Source organism: Myotis davidii, unplaced genomic scaffold (genome assembly GCF_000327345.1).
Source record: "Myotis davidii unplaced genomic scaffold, ASM32734v1 scaffold198, whole genome shotgun sequence".
Taxonomy (NCBI): domain Eukaryota; kingdom Metazoa; phylum Chordata; class Mammalia; order Chiroptera; family Vespertilionidae; genus Myotis; species Myotis davidii.
In genome coordinates, this window is record NW_006291485.1 from 666,925 (window position 1) to 679,180 (window position 12,256).

General features: G+C 52.3%; 1 protein-coding gene and 1 long non-coding RNA gene across 5 annotated transcripts in view; both read left to right on the top strand.

Moving 5' to 3' along the window:
* STMN4 (stathmin 4) overlaps window positions 1–10,472 on the top strand; it is a 23,593-nt gene extending 13,121 nt beyond the window's left edge. Inside the window, exons 2-8 of one of the 4 annotated variants that reach the window (XM_006764767.2) lie at window positions 3,283–3,363; window positions 4,528–4,623; window positions 5,286–5,366; window positions 5,800–6,008; window positions 6,822–7,013; window positions 7,690–7,743; window positions 9,902–10,472. In XM_006764767.2, the coding sequence (XP_006764830.1) occupies window positions 3,351–3,363; window positions 4,528–4,623; window positions 5,286–5,366; window positions 5,800–6,008; window positions 6,822–7,013; window positions 7,690–7,710 (612 nt within the window). In that variant the 5' untranslated portion in view covers window positions 3,283–3,350 and the 3' untranslated portion in view covers window positions 7,711–7,743; window positions 9,902–10,472. The remainder of the gene's footprint in view (window positions 1–3,282; window positions 3,364–4,527; window positions 4,624–5,285; window positions 5,367–5,799; window positions 6,009–6,821; window positions 7,014–7,689; window positions 7,744–9,901) is intronic. The other 3 variants (XM_006764766.2, XM_006764769.2, XM_006764768.2) reach the window with 3 other exon arrangements.
* Window positions 10,473–10,709: 237 nt separating this feature from the next.
* On the top strand, window positions 10,710–11,359 carry LOC107183237. The gene is made up of 2 exons (XR_001514031.1): window positions 10,710–10,903; window positions 11,113–11,359. It is a non-coding gene; the product is annotated as an uncharacterized LOC107183237 (long non-coding RNA).
* The last annotated feature ends 897 nt before the right edge of the window (window positions 11,360–12,256 follow it).

Here is a 12,256-nt window from a genome sequence, read left to right on the forward strand (position 1 = left end):
TGGTTCTTCCTGTCCTAAAACTCTGAGCACACTATCTTCCATCGAAGTAGAGGCAGCACTCATTGCACATTTTAATTAAATCATATCTTCAAGCCGGACTGGCTTTTCCCGAGTCCTCAGCACCATGGAAGAATGAGCAGTTAACATCCAGTCCTTCCACTGCCCATAAGGAAGAATGGACAAATCAGACGACCTGGATCATACCATCAGAACCATCTCTACCCTCATCTGGCTGTATGACCTTCGCCAAAAGTCTGAACTTCTCTGAGCCCCAGATTCTTCATCTGAAAATGAAGTTGATGATGCCTCTCTTGTCAGCCGAGCCCAACCTCATGCAAAGATCAACTGGGACAATGTGGGTGACAGAAACTGTAACCTGCAAAGTGCTCCACAAATGTGGGGTCTTAATTACCGTTCTCCGCTCACCCTGAGGAGCATGGTCCCTGACTCCAGGCACCTGCTCCTCGAGAAAAAGCTCAGCTCAACCGCCTTCTTTCTCAGGGTAAAGTCCGAGGCTGCTCCCTCTCCTGGCAGGGCTCGCTCACTCTACCAGTTGCCTTCACAATCCGCAGAGTCATGAGCAGAGATGGTGTAGAATGGAGGCTCATGACTCCGGATGTCGCATCCAGGCTCAGAGGCCTGCTCCCTGTTCAGAGACTCGCTGGTACTGTCAGGATCCGCTTGACTCGAGGAGAGAGGCCCATTGTGCTGCACTGGGAGGGGCGTGGCAGGGCCTCTGACTCTGAAGCATAAGGAGACGCTGCAGGAGTAGAGCCCTTCAGGAGTAGCTGACCCGGCTTCAAATCTCCATTCTTTTGCTTTCTAGCCACATGGACCCTCTGAGCCTCCATCTCCTCATCTGCAAATGGGGATGACAGTGTCTGCAGGGCCGGTGGGAACCAGAAGCCACGACTCTGAAGCCGGCGTGTGGCACCTGGTAACCACCCTGAGGAAAAGGCCAAGGAACAGAAACTAACATTTATGAAGCACCTCAGTTTGGCTGGATGCTGTACTTACGCTTTTCTCATCTAATTTATAAAACTCTGAAGCTTTAAGATGGGGAAAGCAGAGTTAGACATGTGACGTGACTAGTGACAGGTAGTAAGAGAGCTGAAGTCTGTGTTTGACTCCTCGCTGGTTGAGCCCTAAAACTGGAGCTGAGCCTAATGCTTCCCGTGGCTTCCCTGCCCATCCCCAGTCAGTACAGACCTGGCTCCCAGATGGAAAACACTTCATTAAGGAAGGAAAGGGGTGCTAAGTGAGTCTCAGGGTCCTTTGTCTTGTGAGGATGTTGGCAGGGAAGCTGTTGGCTCATGTCACCCTCTGCTGGCACAGTGAGCACTGAGGGCGTCTGTATCAGTCAGGGTTCTCCAGAGAAACAGAACCAATAGGATATATAGAGATACATAGAAAGAGATTTATTATGAGGGATTGGCTCATGCAATTACGGAGGCCAAGAAGGCCCACGATCAGCCGTCTACAAGCTGGAGGCCCAGGAAAGCTGCTGGTGTGATTCAGGCCAGTCAGAAGACCTGAAAACCAGGAGCTCCCAAGTCTAAGGCAGGAGAACATGGAAGTCCCAACTCAAGCAGAGAGAGCAAATTCGCCCTTTCTCCACCTTTTCTATCTGGCCCTCAATGGGCCGTGTGAGGCCCACCTTCATCGATCAGAGCGATCTTTACTCAGTCTATTGATTCAAATTCTGATTTCTTTCAGAGACATCCTCACAGACATATCCAGAAAGAATGTTTACCGGCTCTGTGGGCATCCGTTAGCCCAGTCAAGTTGACACAAAAGTTAACCATCACGGTAGCCAAGGAACGAGTGGTCCCTATGATGGCCACTCACTGTTGGCTATTTCTCCACCCAACAGTAGCCTTCAGTGGAGCCCTGTCACTGACTGTCCCCAGACATTCCCCAGTCTGCTCCCTCCCCACCTCTCCTGTTTCTCCACCTCTTCTTCCTTCACACTTTCTGGTCCAGCATCAGCGGGCTTGAGGTCACTTGAGACCAAGTTTTCCCACCTCCACCCTTTATCTGTGCTGTTCCTTGGCAGAATGCCCCCCTGCCATCTCCTGGCCAATTCTGACTTATCATTTAAGACTCTGCTGTGTGCTGCTAACACCAGAGAACCCTATCTGGCTCTCCAGGCCTGGTGCGGAGTATACCGTCCATCATCTCTGCTCCCACAGTAATCCCGCACACCGATTACCACCTCTGTACTACTTCTATTTTTTTTAATCCTCACCAGAGGACATTTTTTCCATTGATATTTAGAGAGATTGAAAGGGAGGGAGGCCCAGCCAGCGTGGCTCGGTAGTTGAGCGTTGACCTACGAACCATGATATCACAGTTCTATTCCTCGTCAGGGCACATGCCCGGTTGCGGGCTCGATCCCCAGTCGGGGGCATGCAAGGGCAGCCGATCAATGATTCTCTCTCATCATTGATGTTTCTCTCTCTCTCTCTCCCTCTCCCTTCCTCTCTGAAATCAATAAGAAATATTAAAAAAGAAAAAAAGAAAGGGAGGGAGGAGGGAGGTGAGAAAAATATCAATGTGAGAGAGACACATAATCGGTTGCCTCCCGCACACACCCTGAGCAGGACCCAGGATCAAGCCTGCAACCGAGGTACATGCCCTTGACCAGGAATCGAACCCAACACCCTTCGGTCCACAGGCTGATGCTCTGACCACTGAGCCAAACCATAGGGCTCTGCACTACATTTTGATGTCATTATTCCTTAGTAACGTTTGTTCTTCTCATAGTCTGGGGTTGTCTTAAGTGGGGTTGAGGAGTGCTTAGGACAGTGGTTCCTGCGGGGAGGGAGTGAGAGGGCACCTGGAGAGCTCTTTTGGCATCTTCTGTCCAACTCCCTCTCTCCTATATGAGAACGGGTCATGGGGAAGCACCACAGTTATTTTGCCAACCTCTCCAAGGTAATTCTGATTTAGGATTTGTCTCTACCCTAACCCTTGCTTTGGGCCAAGCCAAAGAGCTGCGCAGGGAGACAGACAACCTTTGATCCATACAGTTTGGGGAAACCCATGTCTGCCTTCTCGGCGGGCTTGAGATTGGGAAACCATTCCGAAATCATCACAGGTGCCTCCAAACTGAACTTGACTGGATTGTGCGGAGGCGGCGGCTGGTGTGTGGGAAAGGTTGGTGTGTGGAGAGGGCCTGGAGGTGGGAGCAGATGAGGCGCCTCCTGGGGTTCCCTCCCTGCTTCCTTGTGCAAATAACCTGTCAGTGGTAAAATACTCTTTTTCTCCGGTTTGTAACAGCGTCCTGAGCTGGTGACAGACCTACTCTGTGGCCCTCAGTCAGATTCAGCTCTCACCTTCCAGAAAACATGACCCTCGCTGGTAGGTACAAACTTATTTATGTGATGGGGCACCACAGCACAGGTTATTTCTGTACACGCATGTAGGTACCTGCATATGCACAGAAGAAGATAAAAGAATTACACCCAAGGTTGCAAAAGGTTATCTCTAGACGGTGGGTGGGATCGCAACTGAGTTCTTCTTCCTTTTGCTCTTCTGTGTGTGTGTGCTTTAAAAAGGATTTGCCATGCACATGTATTATTTTTTAAATATATTTTTATTGATTTGGGAGAGGGAGAGATAGAAACATCAATCATGAGAGAGAATCATTGATTGGCTGCCTCCTGCATGCCCCCCTCTGGGGATTGAGCTCACAACCTGGGCATGTGCTCTTGACTGGAATCAACCTTGGGACCCTCCAGTCTGCAGGGCGATGTTCTATCCACTGAGCCAAACCATCTAGGGCCATGTGTAGTATTTTTAAGTCAATTATGTTTTCAATTTGTAAAAGGAAATGAGGAGGAGAGTGCCCAGGCATCGCGCTGGGCATTAGCTGAGAGCTGAGAGCGCCTGAAGGAGGGGACCAAGCCAGGAACACATGCCAGGGGTGGGGGGGGTGTGCTATGATCTGTGACCTTCTGGTTTTCAAAACCTCCCAGACACAGAAAGACTGGACAGTGGTAGGGGTACCCCTTGAGCTCTCATGGACATCAGCCCCTCTGGCTGTGACCACTGCACTGGGAAGGTCAGGGAAGGTGAGCTTTTTCTCCCACTTCTTTACCTCCCGTGTTTCCAGGAAAACACTGCCTGGAGCATAAGAAATGGAGAACCCTGGGTGCCTGTGGGGAGCTAGAGAGCGTGGTCCTGGATGGCTGGCTGGGTGGGGCTGGTGCGTGGGGTCTTTCCCTGAGACCATTTTCTATTCGGCACTAGGAAGGGGACGATGTGCTAAGGAAAAGATGGTGTCATCTGCGTGCTCTGGAAGGCTCAGGTTCTAGTAGGTGGGCAGAATTGGGTCCAAATCACACACAGGAGTCCTAAACAGGGCCGCTTGGGGCAAAGGGGGCTGGGTCCCCAGCCAAGGGGTGGGTCTGGGTGCCTCTGCAGAGCCCGGTGCCCCCTGATGCTGGGGCATCCAGACTCCCACAGCTGCTGGCCCGGAGACTAGGGGAGGGCGGCCGTCTTCACCTGCGGGTGTTCCCACAGCCTACAAGGAAAAGATGAAGGAGCTCCCGCTGGTGTCTCTGTTCTGCTCCTGTTTCCTGGCCGACCCCCTGAATAAGTCATCCTATAACTATGAAGGTAAGTGAGGGCCACCGCTAGGAAAGTAATGGGTGGAGGGTTCCTGTGGCTCACAGCCACAGTACAGCACCCCCACCCCAGTTTCCTGAACCTCTGTCCCCCACATCACCATTGCTTTCCCAGGACCAATAGAATCACCACAGCTGACTCCAAGGGTCTAAGCACCATGTGAAGGCAGGCGTGGGGCTGGGCCTGGGGAGTAGGCAGCAGGCAAAGGTCTGACGCAGGCCCTTGTGCAGAGTGATCTTGATCTCAGCTTTTGTTCACTCACTTAAATGATGCTGTGGAGGGTGCAGAGGTGAAGCAGAGATGATGCCCTCAGGGAACACCGAGCCTGGAAGAGGAGGCAAGACAGGCTTACATCCGTAGACTCCATAGTTGCCAAGCCTCCTCCGGGAAGGGTAGGGATTACTGGGGGAGAGCCCAGAGGTGGGAAGAGGACTTTTGCCCAAGGAGGCTCTGTGATAGCCATGCTGGTGGGTCCTTGAACAGGTGTCCCTCGGTGCTGGCAGGGAGCACTGAATGGCCACATCCTGACTGGGGGTGGTCAGAGCACAAGTCACCTCCTAATTTCCTGGGGTTAAAGGAAGGGATGGGTTTGGTCTGAAAATGAGAGATGGGGGTGTTTGGGTTACCTGAGAATGTTTTTTTCCGTTGTTTAGGCTGGTGTGGGAGACAGTGTAGGAGAAAAGATCAAAGCCAGCGGAAAGACAGTGCTGACTGGAGAGAAAGAAGAGAGCAGGGTAGGAGGGAGAGGGGGAGAGGTGTCAACAGGCTGAGCCATCAGACTGGTAGTGGGAGGAGGAGTGCAGAGTGGATGGGTGGTGGGTGGTGGGTAAGTGCACACTGTTGGCCACCATAGATGACCATCTGAGCAAGAGCTCAACTATGGGAGGAGCCTTGTGGCAGCAGCAAACACCGTTGCTACAGCCATTGTCAGGAATCACAAATCTTGGGACCTTAAACTTGGAGCCTGAGCCCTCATTGTGGCTACCCTCTCCTTAGCCCCATCAGAGCCCACGGAACGTAGGTGCCCCGTTGAGGACAGACCCAGAACGTTGGCCATTGGTTTGCCTGGGGCACCCAGGTCTCCCACAGATGTGTGCATGTGTGTGTGCTTTACGGGTGCCCACGCTGTCTTCAGGGGGTGAGCAGCCCCTCTTCTTCTCTCTGCAGCTGACACGGTAGACCTGAACTGGTGTGTGATCTCCGACATGGAAGTCATCGAGCTGAACAAATGCACCTCCGGCCAGTCCTTTGAAGTCATCCTGAAGCCGCCCTCCTTTGATGGGGTGCCCGAGTTCAATGCCTCCCTCCCCAGGCGAAGAGACCCATCGCTGGAAGAGATACAGAAGAAACTAGAAGCAGCTGAAGAGCGGAGGAAGGTAAGTGCTGTCCTTTCTCCCCTCCATCTCAGCAGGAGGGGGAAGGAGCTGGAGAAGACAGGTGGTGGCTCTGAGCTGGGGTCAGGTCACCATCAACCTACAAATATGTCGACAGCACTTCCCATCCCCAGGGCAGAGAATGGGGCGTCATGGAGAGAAACAAGAAGTAAACGTCCCTGGTCTCTAGGAGCTTACAGTTTGGTTAGGGGGCTCAGGCACTGCATTACCTGCCTCCAAGAGGTGGCCGGACATGCACAGCAACAAGAGTAAGACGTGGACAAACAATAAGGATTTAGGAAAAGACTAGACAAGTAAAAAAAGGGGCTCCTTCACTGGGGAGGGGGAAGAAGGCCCCCTGGTGTGTGTGCTGTTTCCTATTGATTCTCATGGCCCACCTCTGATGCCAATTTTTGTGTAAGTTTCTCTTCATCTTTCACACAGAAAATAATCTTCTCTTCCCTTGGATTCCTCTTAGGGTATATGTCACGTGCTAGTTTGGTTTGAGTTATTTATGTTTGTTCTCTCTACTAGGCTTTTTTCTTTCCCAAGTTGGTAGATGAGTGCCTGGCACATAGTATATGGTCATTTAGTATTTGTGAATGCCTGAATGAATGGATGGATGGATGAACGAATGAATGAATGATGGCCATGAGGAAAAGAGAACTGACGGTACGGTGGAGAATCTAGGAAGTAGGCTGGGGACCAAGTTCAGGGAGGCATGTGTTCCGGGTGTGGAGCTTGTAAGTCAGACGATAAAGACATCCCCGGCGTGCTCACCTTCAAGAGTCTCTTTCTCCCTTTGTGCGTCCCTAGTACCAGGAAGCTGAGCTCCTGAAGCACCTCGCCGAGAAACGGGAACACGAGCGGGAGGTGATCCAAAAGGCCATCGAGGAGAACAATAACTTCATCAAGATGGCTAAAGAAAAGCTGGCCCAGAAGATGGAATCCAATAAGGAGAACCGGGAGGCCCACCTTGCTGCCATGTTGGAACGGCTGCAAGAGAAGGTAAGTGGCCTTGACCAGAGAGGAGACTCCTAGGACACGGTCTTCCGTCCATGGCAAGTGTCATAGACCTATTCGTCATTTCCGGGAGCAGGCAGCCTGCGGCAGGAATGGGGATATTCCGCTAGGCTGGGTCCTTAACGAGTTCCGAGGGATGGTTTGGGATGTCATAGGCAAGAAACGTACGTGGAGCTTTGGAATTCCTTGGAGGACGTGCTGCATGGCCACACAGTGGAACTTTCTCATTGTCTCAGGGAGATTCAAGTTCTTATCATCTAGAGAACGCAAGGGAGGAGGAATAAACAAGCCGCTGTACACGCCTGGCTTTATCCTTGAATGGACCAATTCAACTCAATGAGAGATGCTGACTGGAGCTCTTGGCTCTCAGCCAGGGGCACGATGACCTGAGCTGCCCATTAAGCAGGAAACATGATTCTTCCCAACTCTATTGATACAGACCGAGGGAGTCATGAGTCTTTCCAATATGCTGCCTTTTGTCAATAAACCAAATGGTGTCACCTAAATATGAGAAACGTGAGAAGCTGAGGTTGGTCTCCGTGTCAGCAGAATAACAGCCCGTTCTGCTAAGAACACGTTGGCCTTGTTTCCTGCGTCTCAAGGCTGCCCCAGTTTCTCCTGCAGCTCCTGGGAGCGCTCCAGCTCTGTGTTTTATTTCCAGGAGCCGCCTGCTGCGCGGTGACTCCCGGGACCCGATCGGTGGCCTCGTCCCATGGTGAGCAGCGTGGTCCCCACTCCTTCCTGCCTGTCCACCTAGAGTCTTAGCTCCCTCACAACAGCTACTAGAAAGATCTAGTTTCTACACAGGGGATCTGTATGTCCCGTAGGCCCTGCAGTTGGCCGGCATGTGGCAGCCCCTCTGCTCTTATATTTCTGGGGCAGCAAGGCCTCCGTTATGTACCAGGTAGGAGGGAAGTGCTCTTGTCTAATTTCAAACTTCCCCAGTTGTTGACGGATGGCTAGGAGCAAACTCTTGCAGGAAAAAAAAAAAAATCTGGGACTGGGATAGGATGAGGCATGGCTCTCGGGCCAAACCGAGAAGAAATGATTGAGGCTTAGAGCATGATATGGTATTTGAAAGACTGTCCGACACTCCTTATTTCATCATACCCCTCTTTCCACAACCAGTCCATGAGGTAAGCAGGACAGATCTTATCCTTGTTTTACGAAAGCCTTTAACAATGCCTGTGTCAGAGGAAACCGTGTCAGAGAAGGTCAAGTGACTTGCCCAGTGGCACACAGCCACTCAGCTGGATGGGAACCCAGTTCTTTGGCTCTGCATCCAGGTGGCTCTTTCAATGTTTATGGCAGGGAAACCAGCACCCGGTTGTCCTGCTGGCCTTTTGTCAGAGACAGGGGGTCATTGGAGGCCAAGGAAGTGGAGTCCAGAAACCTAGGGTTCTGCCCAGGGAGCTCACCTGGACATGGAGGTAGATTTTGAGAGATTAGGAAGACCCAGACTCCGGGGTAATAGCTTTGGAAGTCGGGTAAGACTCAAAGAAGCAAGATGTTGGAGCTGACATTCGAGTGGGCCTCACTTCTCTGGGATCTTGACCTCTATTCAACCTTGCCCACTAATGAAGGAAAGAGGTGGACGTGTGGTTTCTGCCCCGGCTCCGGCCAGGGACACCTTCAACAATGCCTGTGTCAGTATTTGTGTGGGGTCATTGACCACCTGCACCAGACTCACCTGGTGCCAGGTTTAACACTACAGGTACGGGGGTCATATCTTAGATCTACTCATGCTGTTTCTCTAGGGATGGTGCCTGAGGACTGCAATTCAGCATTCTATCTAGGTCATGCTGGTAACATAGCAAGGTTGAGAACCACGGCCTTAGATGCACCCCTCCCCATACTTACCTAGGACCATGGAAAATTCTAGGGCCTCTGCAGGGACAGATTGGTAATTTAAGATATATCCTAGTGGGCGTGTTCTAGGTTGCTTCTTGATATCTGGGTGTGATGATATCAGGATGGATGCCAGGGTCTGGCAGTGACAATATTTATTGAGCACCCACCATGAGCAAGGTGCCACAGGAGGGGAAAATACAAAAACAAACAGGGCATGCTCCCTGCCCACAAGGAAGTCCCCCAGTAGAGGACCCGGATCTGTGCCCAGTGAATGAGTTGTAACGATAAGCCCTAGAGGTAAACACTAAAATCGCAGAATTCTAGCGGTAAAGGAGCTTCCCATGCGTGCCCCCTCTCTTTAAAGACCAGAGAGCTCGGCCTGATCAGTGACATGAGCTGGTCACAGTCACCAGCTCAGAGGCCTCTGGAGTCAGGGCCCGTCTTGTGGCTTCATCATGCTGGGAAGCAAAAGAGGGTCCTCTTAATACACCTGTAAGAAAGCTCGCCTATTGGAGCTGGACAGCACTTCCAAGAATTCTTCAGTCCATTTAGACTTGAAGAGCCCTCATCTTCCACCCAGGGGGCCAGACAACTCTCCTAAGGAGACAGACAAGAAATGAAAGTGGCAGTCAAGGTGCGTGTAGGGGACACCTGCAACGAGGCACCTCTGCTCTGCCCGTTCCTTTAGCAGCTACACTGAGTGGCTGCTTCTATTAAGTCAAGTAGCATCTTCAGTGCAAACCCCAGGATGGCCAGGTAAGGGAGGAAGAGGCTGGTGGGCACCGGGGTCGTTGTGAGGTGGGCCCCCGGGGAGGTTGGCCCCAGTCAGTGAACCACCTGGGGCCACACCAGCAGACTCACTCACGGGCCTCCTGCCAGTCTCACCTGCCACCTTCTGTCCCTTCTCAGGACTCTTTGAGACCCTGCGCTTCACTTCCGGTGGTGGCCATGCTTTGGGTTCTCTTGTCCCTCCCTTTATCCCCTCAGGTGTAACCTGTCCTTTCCCTTCCCTTCCCTCCCAGGACAAGCACGCGGAAGAGGTGCGGAAAAATAAGGAGCTGAAGGAAGAGGCCTCCAGGTAAAGCCCAGAGGCCAAAGAAGTTTCCAGAACAGCCGGACAGCTCCAGCAGCTCCGCGTTCCCGAGGCAGCTCGCCCGCCGCTGGCTGCTCTCGCAGCACTGGGGTTTGGGGGGAGGGGGGCGACCAGGGGTGTTCCCTCTGCTTTTGGTGTTTGTACATGTAAAGAATTGATCAGTGAAGCCATCCTATTTGTTTCTGGGGAACAATGATGGGGTGGGAGAGGGGAGAGGAGAGAGGTGGGAAAGGGAGATGGAGAAGGATTCATGGACATTGCAACCCTGCCCACCGCAGACTCAGGTCAAGTCCAGGCACCATGTTGAGAAGTTGAAAACAGAGCAGAAGTCTGAGAGAAGGGCAGAGTCCTGAGTGGGGCAGCGGCTGCAGGGTGTGGCCACCTGCAAGGGGGTGGGGGGTCCCAGAGGTGTTGCTTCAGCCCTGCAACAGATGGGATGAGGTCTGAGTGTGTGCGTGTTAACCATCATCTTTTGATCATCATGACCAATGAAACATTTATTCCCAGTCTCCTGTTCTTTATTTCCTGAATCGGTCCTTTGGGTGATGGGTAGAATGTTCTTGGATTTGGTTCCCGCCCTCCACGTGACAGATGCCCCTTTGGTCCCTCAGTTTGACCGTCAGAGCATCTGAGATGCTGAGGTGGGTTGAAACATGCCAGCCTTTGGCATAACTGAAAAGTTTGCTGCTTCTCTTCCCCCTTATCCTCTCTCCCTCCTCCTCCTCCTCCTCCTTTTCCTCCTCCTCCTCCTCCTCCTCCTCTCTCCCTCCTCCTCCTCCTTCTTGTGGGCTGGTCCCTTATTGGATTTGGTGCATGGAATTGATGAGAAAAGAAACCCAATCTTCCTTTCTATGAACTGACATTCTAATATGGTCCCCAAGATGCACAGTAAGAAGGAAGTCCTCCTCACTTTGGGGGTGTGGGATTCTAGGTCAGCCATGGGCAAACTACGGCCCGCGGGCCGGATCCGGCCCGTTTGAAATGAATAAAACTAAAAAAAAGACCGTACCCTTTTATATAATGATGTTTACTTTGAATTTATATTAGTTCACACAAACACTCCATCCATGCTTTTGTTCCAGCCAGTTTAAGAACCCATTGTGGCCCTCGAGTCAAAAAGTTTGCCCATCCCTGTTCTAGGTGATCACAAAGAGCAGGTGAGGAAATAAAATGTTTGCTAGTGAAAAGCAGAGGGACTCATTGCAAACCCAGCAGTCAGAACACCAGCCATGGCGGGTAAAGGCGTTCCCTCCTCTACTCTCCTGCAGAAAGGAGCCGGGGGTGCAGCCTGTGTGGACAGGGTCCCAGGGCATCTCTCCTCCGTGCCCCACACACTGTGTAGTTTGTACAGCTTTGTGAATAAACTGTTTGGTACTTTTTGTGCCCCAACCAGTGGTACTGCAACTTAGCTTCATTATAGGATGGGATAGCAGGAGAGATCAAAGGTGATTTTGAAAATAATGATGGTAATAATAATAACGACAGATGATACTTAGGAAGCACTTATTAGATGCCTGGCAATTGTCTGGAAATTACAAATATATATTAGAGGCCCAGAGCATGAAATTCATGCACTTGGGGGGCGGTGGGGTCCCCTTAGTCCAGCCTGCACCCTCTTGCAGTCCGGGAGCCCTTAGGGGTTGTCAGACTGATGGCTTAGGCCCGCTCCCAAGCCAGCAGTCAGACATCCTTAGTGCTGCCACAGAGGCGGGAGAGGCTCCTGCCACCGCCACTGTGCTCGCCAGACATGAGCCTGGCTTCTGGCTGAGTGGTGCTCCCCCTATGGGAGCACACTGACCACCAGGGGCAGCTCCTGCGTTAAGCATCTTCCCCCTAGTGGTCAGTGCATGTCATAGAAACCTGTCGTTCCATCATTCAGTTGATTTGCATATTGGCCTTTTATTATATAGGACTAGAGGCCCGGTGCACAAAAATTTGTGCACTGGTGGGGGCTGTGTCCCTAAGCCCCACTGTGCCCTCTCACAGTCTGGGACCCCTTGGGGGAAAACGACCTGCTGGCTTAAGCCCGCTCCCAGGTGGCAGAGGGCAGGCTCAATCCCTAGGTGCAGCCCCTGGTCAGGCTCAGAGCAGGGCCGATTAGGGAGTTGGGGCACTGCCCCCTGTCATGTACAGAGCAGGGCGGATCGGGAGGTTGCGATGCCACCCCCAGTCATGCTCAGGGTAGGGCGATTGGAGGGTTGGGGCACCACTGCCTGTCACACTCAAGGCAGGGTCGATGGGGAGGTTGCGGCGCCACCCCCTGTCACGCACAGAGCAGGACCCA